The sequence below is a fragment of the Astatotilapia calliptera genome, chromosome 1, assembly GCF_964374335.1.
Source record: "Astatotilapia calliptera chromosome 1, fAstCal68.1, whole genome shotgun sequence".
Classification (NCBI taxonomy): Eukaryota; Metazoa; Chordata; class Actinopteri; order Cichliformes; family Cichlidae; genus Astatotilapia; species Astatotilapia calliptera.
This window is the reverse complement of record NC_137422.1, coordinates 27,007,157-27,017,762: the sequence shown is the minus strand read 5'-3', so window position 1 is coordinate 27,017,762 and position 10,606 is coordinate 27,007,157. Positions and strand designations below refer to the sequence as shown.

The window sequence follows — 10,606 nt, the reverse complement described above, 5'->3', positions numbered from 1 at the left end:
AAGACAGTGCAACACCAGACAGAACGATACAGACACAAGACACAATTCTTGACCTATGAAGTTTTATGTTTTGAATGACAAAATGTCAAAACAAAAATGACTGAGCAGAAGATTGCAGGGAAAAATCATTTCGCTTTTACAATTTCAGTCCAAAATCTTAGCTTAGAGAACAACTTCATATTTATCTGATTTGACTGTATAAAAATCTAGGCAATACCAATGCATCTTACTAAGTCCTGAAACATCGGTGCTATCGCTTTAACGGGACGAGCGCTGACGCCGGGACGGGGACACGGGGCTGGGAGAGCGGGTTGCTGCAGCTACACTCCCGACCGAGACCAGAACAGCACGGACCGGCCTGAAGACTAGCACGCTGTTATTCCCGAAAACCTCCCTTTTCAGGGTTTAATTCCACGATGCGAGACTATTCGGCCACCCCCAGTAATGGAGGGGCCTGCATGCCGTGCTGCCAAGTTTGCGTCTTCTTCTTTACCGCATTTCTCCTGGTTGCAGAGAGGACGGCGCGTGAGTCCTACCTGGGACACATACACCTACATCCATACATGCAAAACATATGCACACACACACACACATAACTGAGCATTATGCCTCAGTCGCTGTTTTGGCCGATTGTGATCACCTACCTGTGCAAAACGCTGCCCCTTTTTTTTTTTACTTTATTGTGTGTGCGTGCGCGTTTGTGCGTGCTTTTCTGGCCACGGCGTGTGGATGTGCAGTGTGAGGACTACAGTGGATGCAGAGGGATGCCTGGATGAGACAGGGGGGGTTAGGGTGACATCTTGTTCTACGTTAAAATACAAAGTTGTGCATTTGTTTTTACTTCAGCGTCTCCGTTGTGCTGTCATGAATAATAGAGCCTCAGCAGAAGTCCGCAGTCACAGCGTCTCTTTCCTATTTTTGTACACCGCTCGTTATGAAATCCTGTATGCGGCAGGACTGCTGACTCATGTCAGACTTTTCCTATAATTTGAACTGTGCATTTTCTTGGTCTGGGTGATGTTTTCTGCATAAAAACAAAGGGGAGCCATGTTGTCATATTTCAGCGCTCTTTTTTGGAGGTACATGAATGGACGGAGGGGATGGGCGTACCCCAGGACGGGGCCTAGTCTGTCCGGACAGCCCGCCTGTTTCGGAGCTGAAACGATTCAGATTACATGTATGCAGGGATGGAGGGAGGCAGAGCTGCAGAGCCTCAGAGAGTGTGATGTGGAGAGGAGAGGCATCAGCCGGCCTGTTGTCAATGAAACTTGGATGGGATGAAGTGCACAACAGAGGTCAATGAGAAAGTGTGGAGACACACTGCAGACTGAAATGTGCATGTTTTGGCAATGATCCACTGATCACATGCTTTAGGTTAGTCCTGACATAAACAATCCTATAGAAGAGAGTGCAACGTTTGCATTAACACATGCACACAATATATCTAAAATCAGAGTCAGTGTAATGCCAAGAGATCAGCTGTTCTTAGAATGGGTGTATGTGGGTGTATGCGCTGCAGTAATGTTGTAGTTTATGAGGTTGGTATAATCACTCTGCCCTTCTATTCAAAACTAGGGTGGTACAGCAAGCAACAAAGCTGCCCCCAAAATATGAATCCCAGCAAAGAACACAAGAAAAAAACAACAACACTGAACCATTATTCTGTGTGGCAAAGATTAAAATTTATTAACCAAGTACCAACAAAGAGGATCCAGCAATGTTACAGATGCAAGAAGAAAGCAAATGCCATGTAAAAAATAAAAATAGGAATTTTCTTAGTATTAGAAGTTCAGTTATCTCCACAAAACATTTAAGAAAGTAATTAAAATAAATGGGAGAGAATCATTACAGAGCTTCCTTAGCTTTATTAAAAAATAATAATAATAACACTTGCAAAAACTGGAAACAGTTTGAAAAACTGAGCTTCACAGAGCTGCAACAGGTTACCTGCAGGACACATAACTGTAGTAAAGCAGAACAAACAGAAAGCTCAGCGGCACAATGAGGAGGAACACTTGATCTCAGGATTTAGATGCATCTCCACTGCTGAGCAGATGGTGTTCAGGTGTCTGAGATCAGACAGTCAGTGAATGCAACAATCATGCTAATCATATAATTGCATGTGCTGGTGAGGCTCATCCAAATAACATCTGGTTTAGGCAGTATCACTCACTCATGTGAAAGTAAAGATATGAGATTTGAAAGGACAAGGACATGGGGAATTCTACTTAATTAAATGTTTCTTACATGTACTTATTACGCCGGAGAGCAGAACCATGTTACTGTGCACTGTGTTTTGTTTCAATGACCATTTGAATTTGGCAAAGTTGATCTTATTTTAACAACTTTCTGTACTGTTTGATTTGTGAGTTAGTTGTTATATTTTATAAAAAAAAATGTCAAGCGTGTTGTGTGCAAAGTCATAATCAGCTGAGTGCATGTTCATGTCAGAAAAGAATTTAGGTAGAAATGGATCAGTATACTGACCAGTGATGATTGATTGGCTGATGTTGATATAATGGCCAACTGGAATTCTTTTACCAGTATTTATCTGTTCTTTCACATTAATTTTGCTCTGGCCAAATATTCAAAGAAAGGAGAAGAAGAGATGAATGCTGTGAAAACAAAATAAGCAAAAAGGGAAAAATATTGGTATTTTTATTTTACTGTTAGGTCTGTGGGATAAATTATTATTTTTAACATCTAACATCCCTGAGTTTCACAGTTTCACAGTTCATTGTTAAACCTAAGAGCACTTTATGTCATGTTATGTAAGGCCACTGTGAGATGTAGCCTATTTTACAAAACAGTTTATTTAAGTAACACTCTTAAATATACTTCACTCACTACTTAAATAAATGCATGTAGTGCCTGCATGTGTATTTCAGGATGTATGGCAAGTTTTTTTTGTCTGAGTGTTTGCAGCCTGTAAGCGTGACATGCTATAGGTAACATCTTTCCCTTTCTCCTCAGTGATCTACTGCTTCGTGTACTATCTGTGGATCGGTCACAACTACAACTATGGCTATCTTGCTGGCTTCACTGCCCTGTTCCTGCTGCCAGGTGACAACATCTACAACAAACAGATCAATAAATAACTCTAGAAAAACAAATTGTTATTCATTTTTATAATTCTTTATGATCAGGTTGGGGTCCCCAGTGGCTGAGTTACCTTTGGTACCTGTCAGATGGACGAATTCGCAGGAAGTCTCTCACCTGGACACACATACTGCATCTGGGACTTTTCAAAAGGTAATAATTAATTAATTTAATCAGTCAGTGTCCAATAATCAGGTTTAAGTTCCAGATTTGTATGATCATAAATGAGAAAGGTCTCTCTCTCTCTCTTTGTATAACTCTTAATTTATTTTCATCTTTGGTTTTCACAGGCTGTGGGAGTGCATGCGCCTGCCAGATGAGGATACGTACAGTGAGATCATGCAGCAGGCTGATGCATCTGCCATACGTCTGTTCGAAGCCTTGGTCGTCACCCTCCCCGAGACGCTACTCCACGCTTATGTGCTAATTTGTACTGATATAGGAGTCAAATCTCCAGGTAGTCAGAAACCAGAAAGCGTGTGTTCAAGTTTGATAATAAGATCAGAAAAAGGACATTTAATTAAACTTTAACTCTTTATTGTCATTGCACAGTCATACTTTCTACAATAGTACATGGAGTAGGAGTACTGTCTCAGATTGGCGGTAAAAGAAAAGCAAGTAATAATCACAATAAATAACATATTTACAGAATAGAATGTGTAATATGTGCAGAATAAAATACACAAAATATGGATAGATAAAAATATATAATGAAAAAATAAAAGGAGGTAATCAGTTGTTGTAAATTTGGATAGTATTTGTTGGTGGTGATGTTACTGGCTACCAGTAACATCACCACTTACTGTCGGAGTGTACCTATGCCTATCTTACAGCAGTGGATAGGTTCATAATGCCTCTCTTATGGCCTTTGGCTATGCAATCAAGATGAAATAAAAGTTTAATGTGAAAGTGCTGCAACAGGACTAACAACCTTCAGCTATAAAAAAATCTCAGTGTTGGATAATTGTTGTAGTTTTTTCTAGCTTAGTCTGCCTGTTCATTTTTTTGTATTATTTCCAGATGGAACATTGAGCTATTAGTGAAATAAATCCAGTGTGTGCTAACTACTCACTGCTAAGCAGCGGATAAACAAATTTACTCTCAGATAGTTTTGAGAAGATGGTAGGGACTTAAATTAAGATGAATAAGAGAGACCTTAGCTGGCTGTAAGGTCTCTCTTATTCAGAGAGTTTTGAGATTAATGTAGTTTTTTTTTAATAAAAAATATTCAAATTGTTAGCTTTGAGAATAAAGAAAGGTGTGCAACAGGGCTCTTTTCTAGGACCACTTTTATTCTCAAGTTAAGTGATCTAAGGTTAAATTTAGAAAATGTACAGTTTAAGTGTTGCTTCATGGTGTAGTCATTTACACTTTGGCCTATCACATCAGAAAATATCCCCAGTTCCTGAACTGGAGGAGACAGATTCGTTAGGGGTTAGATCACAAAGAGCATGTGCTCTAAAAGTCATCTACTATGATCTACTATGGCTTGTGTATAAGGGAAGAGCTGAAATAAATCTTTAAATAAACAGTGTCATTTAGTTTTTGACAGTACCCTCAGCTGACCAGGTAGTTCATAACATACTTGTTTTGTGATTTATTTAAAATAATAATGTTAAAGTAAATGTTAACAGAGAACTAATTCAGAATATACCCTTTTAACTGGTATTGCTGCTGTAAATCTGATTCCAGCATTATGCCTGTGACAGTTTTGTATCTTGAAGTCTTGTGTGATTCAGTATTTCAGTGTACTCATATTTCTTGTCCTTGTTCTCTTTCTCTCTCTCTCTCTCTCTCTGTCTCACTCTGACACACACTGTTTCTCTCTCTCGCCAGCCTCAGTGTGTTTTGCAGTGTGTTTGGTTTCTCTTGGCTGGGCCTTAGTGCTCTATGCCAGAGCCTGTTCACTCATCAGACCAGGACACTTGCAAATGACACCAGCTGCCATGCTCTGTCGACTGCTGTGGAGGGTGGGCATGTTTAACAGCTTTCGCAACAAGCAGTGTTTACAACATAGTATCTAACAGTATCAGTAATGCTACTGCATCTGTGTTTGGCATGTCATAAGCATGTGTTTTGTTGTTTTGCTTGTGTTTTTGGTACACGTATGGTTTCTCTTTCTGCAGGTCAGTATGTTGGGATCCAGGTTTGCCATTCTCATGCTCTTCACACGTATCTTCAAACAGTGGATCCTCGGGGTCATCGGTGAGTCTTCACAGCCAGTTGTGGGCAGCTAGGGATAGCCTCTGTCTTTGACATCACACAGAATGAACAGTAGAAAAACTGTTTGAAACTTTGACCCTGTTTAATATGAGCATCCATCACTGTAACAGTGTACAAAAAAAAAAGAAAAAGCATAAGAGGACTGTGTCTGTTTCAGGTGTCCACTGGCTGGGAGCAACTTTTTGGATGGTGTCCCAGCAGACAGATATCATAAGGTCAACAAGCCGATGGAGGCTCTTCAATCTTGTTCTGGGAGCTATTCACATCTTCCTCTTCCTCAACGTGAAGTACGGTCAATCTAGATACCGCATGGCTGGGTTTTATCTGGTATGTGTGTTTGTGTTCACTTCAAGCTTGTCTGCTCATGATATTGTGGGTTTAATATGCCGGGGGCTCTGACAAAACAGAGACACTGTAACAAATTACATTTGAAAAAGAAAAGCTGTAAGTTTAGTACATCATCAGAAACCTGAAAGCATACATAATATTTGAAAATGACTTTGAAAATGATTGCATTTCAGCTGTGCAGAGCTTTGCTTTTTACTTTAGCGTTTAGGTGGAATACATAAAATGCTGAAAATTTCACATTAGTACTTTTTTCACAGACGGCTTTTTACCGTGCTAACAAAGATAGTTACTCGCATTATTGGGATCATAGAGTGTTTTTCATATTATTTGAGGGGAAAAACATCCAGCAGATGCCATGCATTAGCTATAAACGATTCAAATGTCAAATCAGTGTAATCTTGATTTGGGATTGGATGTCTGTTTATTCTTCCTCAGGTTATGTTCTTAGAGAACGCTTTTCTTCTTCTGGCATCCTCCTGGATGTTTGCCATGGTTTCCTGGGATACTGTGGGAATCCCAGCTGCAGTGTTCTGCAGCTTCCTCATTGGTGAGACGCAGAACATGTGCAAATTCAAGTTATAAAAAGGGAACACAACAACTTTTTCAAGGCCTCAATGTTCCTCTTCCTGACACTTGGTTTTTTTGTCTTTAGGAGTGATAGCATTGGTGCTGTACTATCGTTTCCTCCATCCAAAGTCTTTTGAAATCTTCCAGAGTATTCGTCACAGGGGAATAGCCGGGGCCTGCATGGAGCGTGGCTCTACACTCTCATTAGAGGAGAAAGTCACGCCCACTTTTCATCGACATGCAACACTGTCTGGTCTGTTGCTATCTATCTATCTATCTATCTATCTATCTATCTATCTATCTATCTATCTATCTATCTATCTATCTATCTATCTATCTATCTGAAGAATGACTGTGCATCTTCTGTTAAGGAGGTGGGACTCTCATGGACCTTCCTATCCAATGGGAGGGCTGGAAGCATCACCACTGGCTGCTGATTCGCTTAGCTCTGAAGACAGGGGATGTTTCAAGGATCTGGTCTGCATATGGTGAGGGGGGACTGGCTGGACTGATGGGTCTGTCTGAAGAAGTTCACTCCCCTGATGACCTACGTGTCCATCAGGTTAGTTGTCTTTTTGAGTTTTACATCTTAGTAGCTGGACTTCCTAAAACTTACTGTTTTGTTTTGCTTTGTTTTAAGGTGTGACTTTGATCAGTATGATAAAATTTTGTTTTTCCAAACCTGGCCCCAATGCTAAGAAAATGTGATTATATAAAAAGGAGTTTATTTTCATACTTTTGATGTGATTTGTCAGATTCCACCAATTCAGCCACAGCTTTCTTACCACGCACAACCAGCTTCTCAACCTGCTGCTGCTGCTGCTGCTCAACCTCCTCCTCCACCAGCTCCTTCACAGGTTTCAGAGGCAAGAGTTTTGTTTAACATCTTATCTAGACCACCACAAAGGGGGACTGTGTCTATTCTAAACTAAGAATACAGTACATTGCTTATTTAAGCCACTTATGAGCTGAAACCTGGTGGGTTAGTTCAGTAGGACAGTAGGCATTTAGTGTGGTCATGAGAATAAATATCAGGAGTATCAGTAGACATCAGGATAACTACTAAAAGGCTTGTTTTTCTGTAAAGGATACATTATGTTTGCTTGTTGTAGTCTGAGGCTCACGTGTCTGTAATGTATCCAGGTGAGAGAGGTGGTCCAGCCACCAAAGCCAGCTCACTGCACTATAGTGGCCCGACCAGTGAGAAAAGCTCCTCCCACAACTATTCAGGATATGAGAAGGTTTCCAGAGATCATCCCAGTCCAGGAGGTCATCTTTGAAGAAACTGCAGAAGAAGACTCTAGCGTGGCACTATCAGAGGGAAAAGGTTAAATTACTTTATATTATACACAGTTTTCTATGGTTTGTCTTCAAAAATCAAAACAATAAACACTTTCTTCGGGGACATGGGAACCTAGGTTGGCTAAGCATTTGACTTGACCTTCATTGTTAGTGCCCAAGGTCGAAGTTGACCTTGAAAAAAAGTACAAAAAGCCATATCAAGTAATATTTCATATGAAAAAGCATGGACAGAGCTGTACAACAAACTTTCCTTTTTCTTTTGCCCTACAACACAAAAGTGATAATTATGCCATAAATGACTGTATTTTAAAATTTTAAGTAACAGCTTATAGAAGTTAAAGATTTCAGCCAATTCTGCTCCAATCACGTGGGTAAAGATGATAAAATGCACCATTTTAGTATGTAATGCATCAAGGTCAAAGGTCAGACATCAGCTTGTTAATCTAAAAGCAGGCTAACGTCAGCATGTTGCAATACAGACAGACTGACGTCAGCATGTTGTAACAAAAACATAATAAAACATCGATGTTTTAGTGTAGTCTCTGCGCGTTGGGGAATTTTGCTCTAGAGTGCTTCTGTTTTCTTTTGTCGGAGGGTTAGATCAACTCTAATGACAAATATCGATCTCTTTAGCAGCTCAATGCTCTGCTGTGTTCACTGGCAAGCGGAGCTATTATAGTTTTTTTTATTTTTGTTTTTATTTCAGTTTAGTTTGTGTTAGTTTCCACAGTGGGTTTTCTCATTTCTGTTTAGTTTTTATTCTTTGAAAATTTCACCAAACTGACCTGACAACGACTAAAATTAAGAACACCTCCTCAATGTTTTCTTTTTATTTTAGCTTTCTAAGATCCCAAATGCACATATTTGTTTAGTTTTTAGTTTAGTTTTACGTAACTATAAGAATCTTGCCAGAAAGTTAGTAACAGTGTCTGTCTGCTGTTTGGAGCTGAGCAGAAAGTGTGCAGTAGTGTGTAAAGCAGGAGAGCAGTGCAGCACTCTGTGTCTTTGTAGAGTCAGATTTCTCTACACTATGTCTATACCCTGAACATACCAGAGTTACGTTGTTCATTCTTAGCTAAAAGAAAAATTAGGATATTACAGGCATTATAAGCTATGACCTTTAGTACAGTGCATTTATTATTTATCACAGAGACAGCAAATATATAGACTGCACTATGTTTCTTACCTCTAGCACTGACTCCCCTGCAGTATACGTGTGTATTGTTTTAAACTGACTTTTCTTTCCAATGTTTTATTTTTTTAAGGTGATGAGGAGTTCCAAAGCGCTGCTTATGGCTCACCGTCGCTCTCGTCTCCTCAACAACCAGGAAGCCTCCGCCACATCGACAGCAAAGAGGCGTCTCTGACTGAGGCCTCTTCGGTGGGTTCTTTAGACATCAAGACTCCCGGCTGGTCACCTGAGCGGCGTTCCCCCCTCCTGATTAGTTCCCCAGATAAAAAATCAGGGGTCCCTGGAGAGTCAAGCACTACATTGTATTTTAGTGCAGATGTGCAGTCTCCCTCCAGTGGGAGCTATCTTGGCTGGGGCTCAGAGCTGTCACCCATTTCCACCTACCGAAGTCCCTACCGGATCAGGGAGGCCCGATTTGTCACATCCACACCCAGATTGGAGCCCCGTGTAGAACAAGAAAGCCTGGGCCCCACCCCTGTCATCGTCATCCCTGCCACTCCTGGTACAACACCGGGTGCTACCCCAGATGGGACCCCTAGTGCTTCAACTCCTGTAAGTTCAACTACTGCAGCATCAACTCCTGCGGCTTCGACTCCTGCCGCTTCGACTCCTGCCGCTTCGACTCCTGCCGCTTCGACTCCTGCCGCTTCAACTCCCGGTGCTTCAACTCCTGGTGCAATTACACCTGGTACACCCATTGTTCCTCTCACTCCAGTTATCTCCCACGCTCGCAAACAGATGGTCCAGTTTGTGGACAGCAGAGAGAGGGCAGTGTAAGTAGGATGGAGGTACAAGGAAAAGAAAAGCCTGGGTGGAGGATGGTGTATTTTCCAGTTTTGCTGTTCTCAGCATTAGAATCTTTTAAGTTAACTTATAACTGTCATAGAAAGAGATTGGTATAATATTGCTCATGTTTTCCCCTTGTGTGCAGCTAGACAGGAAATAATTGCTGAAAGTGTGTCACATTGACCAAAATATCAATCAAAAGAGACAAATCTTCAGTTTTAATAGCAGGACTTTGAAGGATTTGTATTAAAGTATATTCCTATGCAAGCCATGAGAGCAATTTGAGGAAACATCTGATATGTGAGAGGGTGAGTTGAAATTTTGTAGATTACAGAAGTTAAAATCTGGACTACTTGTCAAAATAAAATAATAATCCTTCAAACTACATTTTTAACTATTACTCTATAAAAATAAAAAACCTACACCTAAGTGTCAACTGAGGTAACCTTGGATAGGATGTAAGAGAAATCAAAATGACTATAAAGTAGCTATGGCTTGTAATTAAAATTTAAAGCATGAGCAGTTATTGAGCTGTTGGATCCTTTATACCAAAAGAAAATACAAAATCACCAGTTTACAGTAACTCAACATGCTGTCTGCCAGGCTGCTGTGCAGAATTTGTTATAACATGACACACCAATGCAAAAATCTTAATGTAAATCAACTCAGCTTCAGGCAAACATTTACGTTTCTTGACGTTTCTTTTCTGTCTTTCCTTTTCTTAATCACAAGGCGATTGATGTTGGATGTCTCATCCACTTTTTAAGAAACTACTTATACTTGCAGTGAAGTACATATTAGTATTTACCTACATCACATACACACTGAAACAGGCCAATTCAGGAAGGGAGAGTAATTAGATAGAATATTGAATGAGTAAAATAGTGATTATGAAGGGATTATGTTTCATTTATTAGATGCATTTAATTTTTTATATAACTTGCTTTTGGGTTTTACTAATCAAATATCTTTGTGCACTGATTATAACAACACTTTTTGAGCTCTGAACCTTTGCAGACGAAAGAAGGGAAGTGCGATAAAATATGTGTGACGCAGGATAAGGAACTAGAGGAAACTTTACCATTTCTG

The 10,606-nt window shown here is 40.1% G+C and overlaps 1 protein-coding gene across 1 annotated transcript; it reads left to right on the top strand.

Annotated features, from left to right (window-relative positions):
• The first annotated feature begins 281 nt into the window (after window positions 1-281).
• xkr5b (XK related 5b) lies at window positions 282-10,359 on the top strand. Its single transcript, XM_026170997.2, has 13 exons — window positions 282-525; window positions 2,974-3,063; window positions 3,147-3,252; window positions 3,390-3,556; window positions 4,936-5,069; window positions 5,226-5,304; window positions 5,480-5,649; window positions 6,106-6,217; window positions 6,323-6,490; window positions 6,609-6,799; window positions 6,993-7,103; window positions 7,381-7,564; window positions 8,805-10,359. The coding sequence occupies exons 1-13, from the start codon at window positions 417-419 to the stop codon at window positions 9,506-9,508; spliced, it is 2,325 nt and encodes a 774-aa protein (XP_026026782.1). The 5' UTR covers window positions 282-416; the 3' UTR covers window positions 9,509-10,359.
• The last annotated feature ends 247 nt before the right edge of the window (window positions 10,360-10,606 follow it).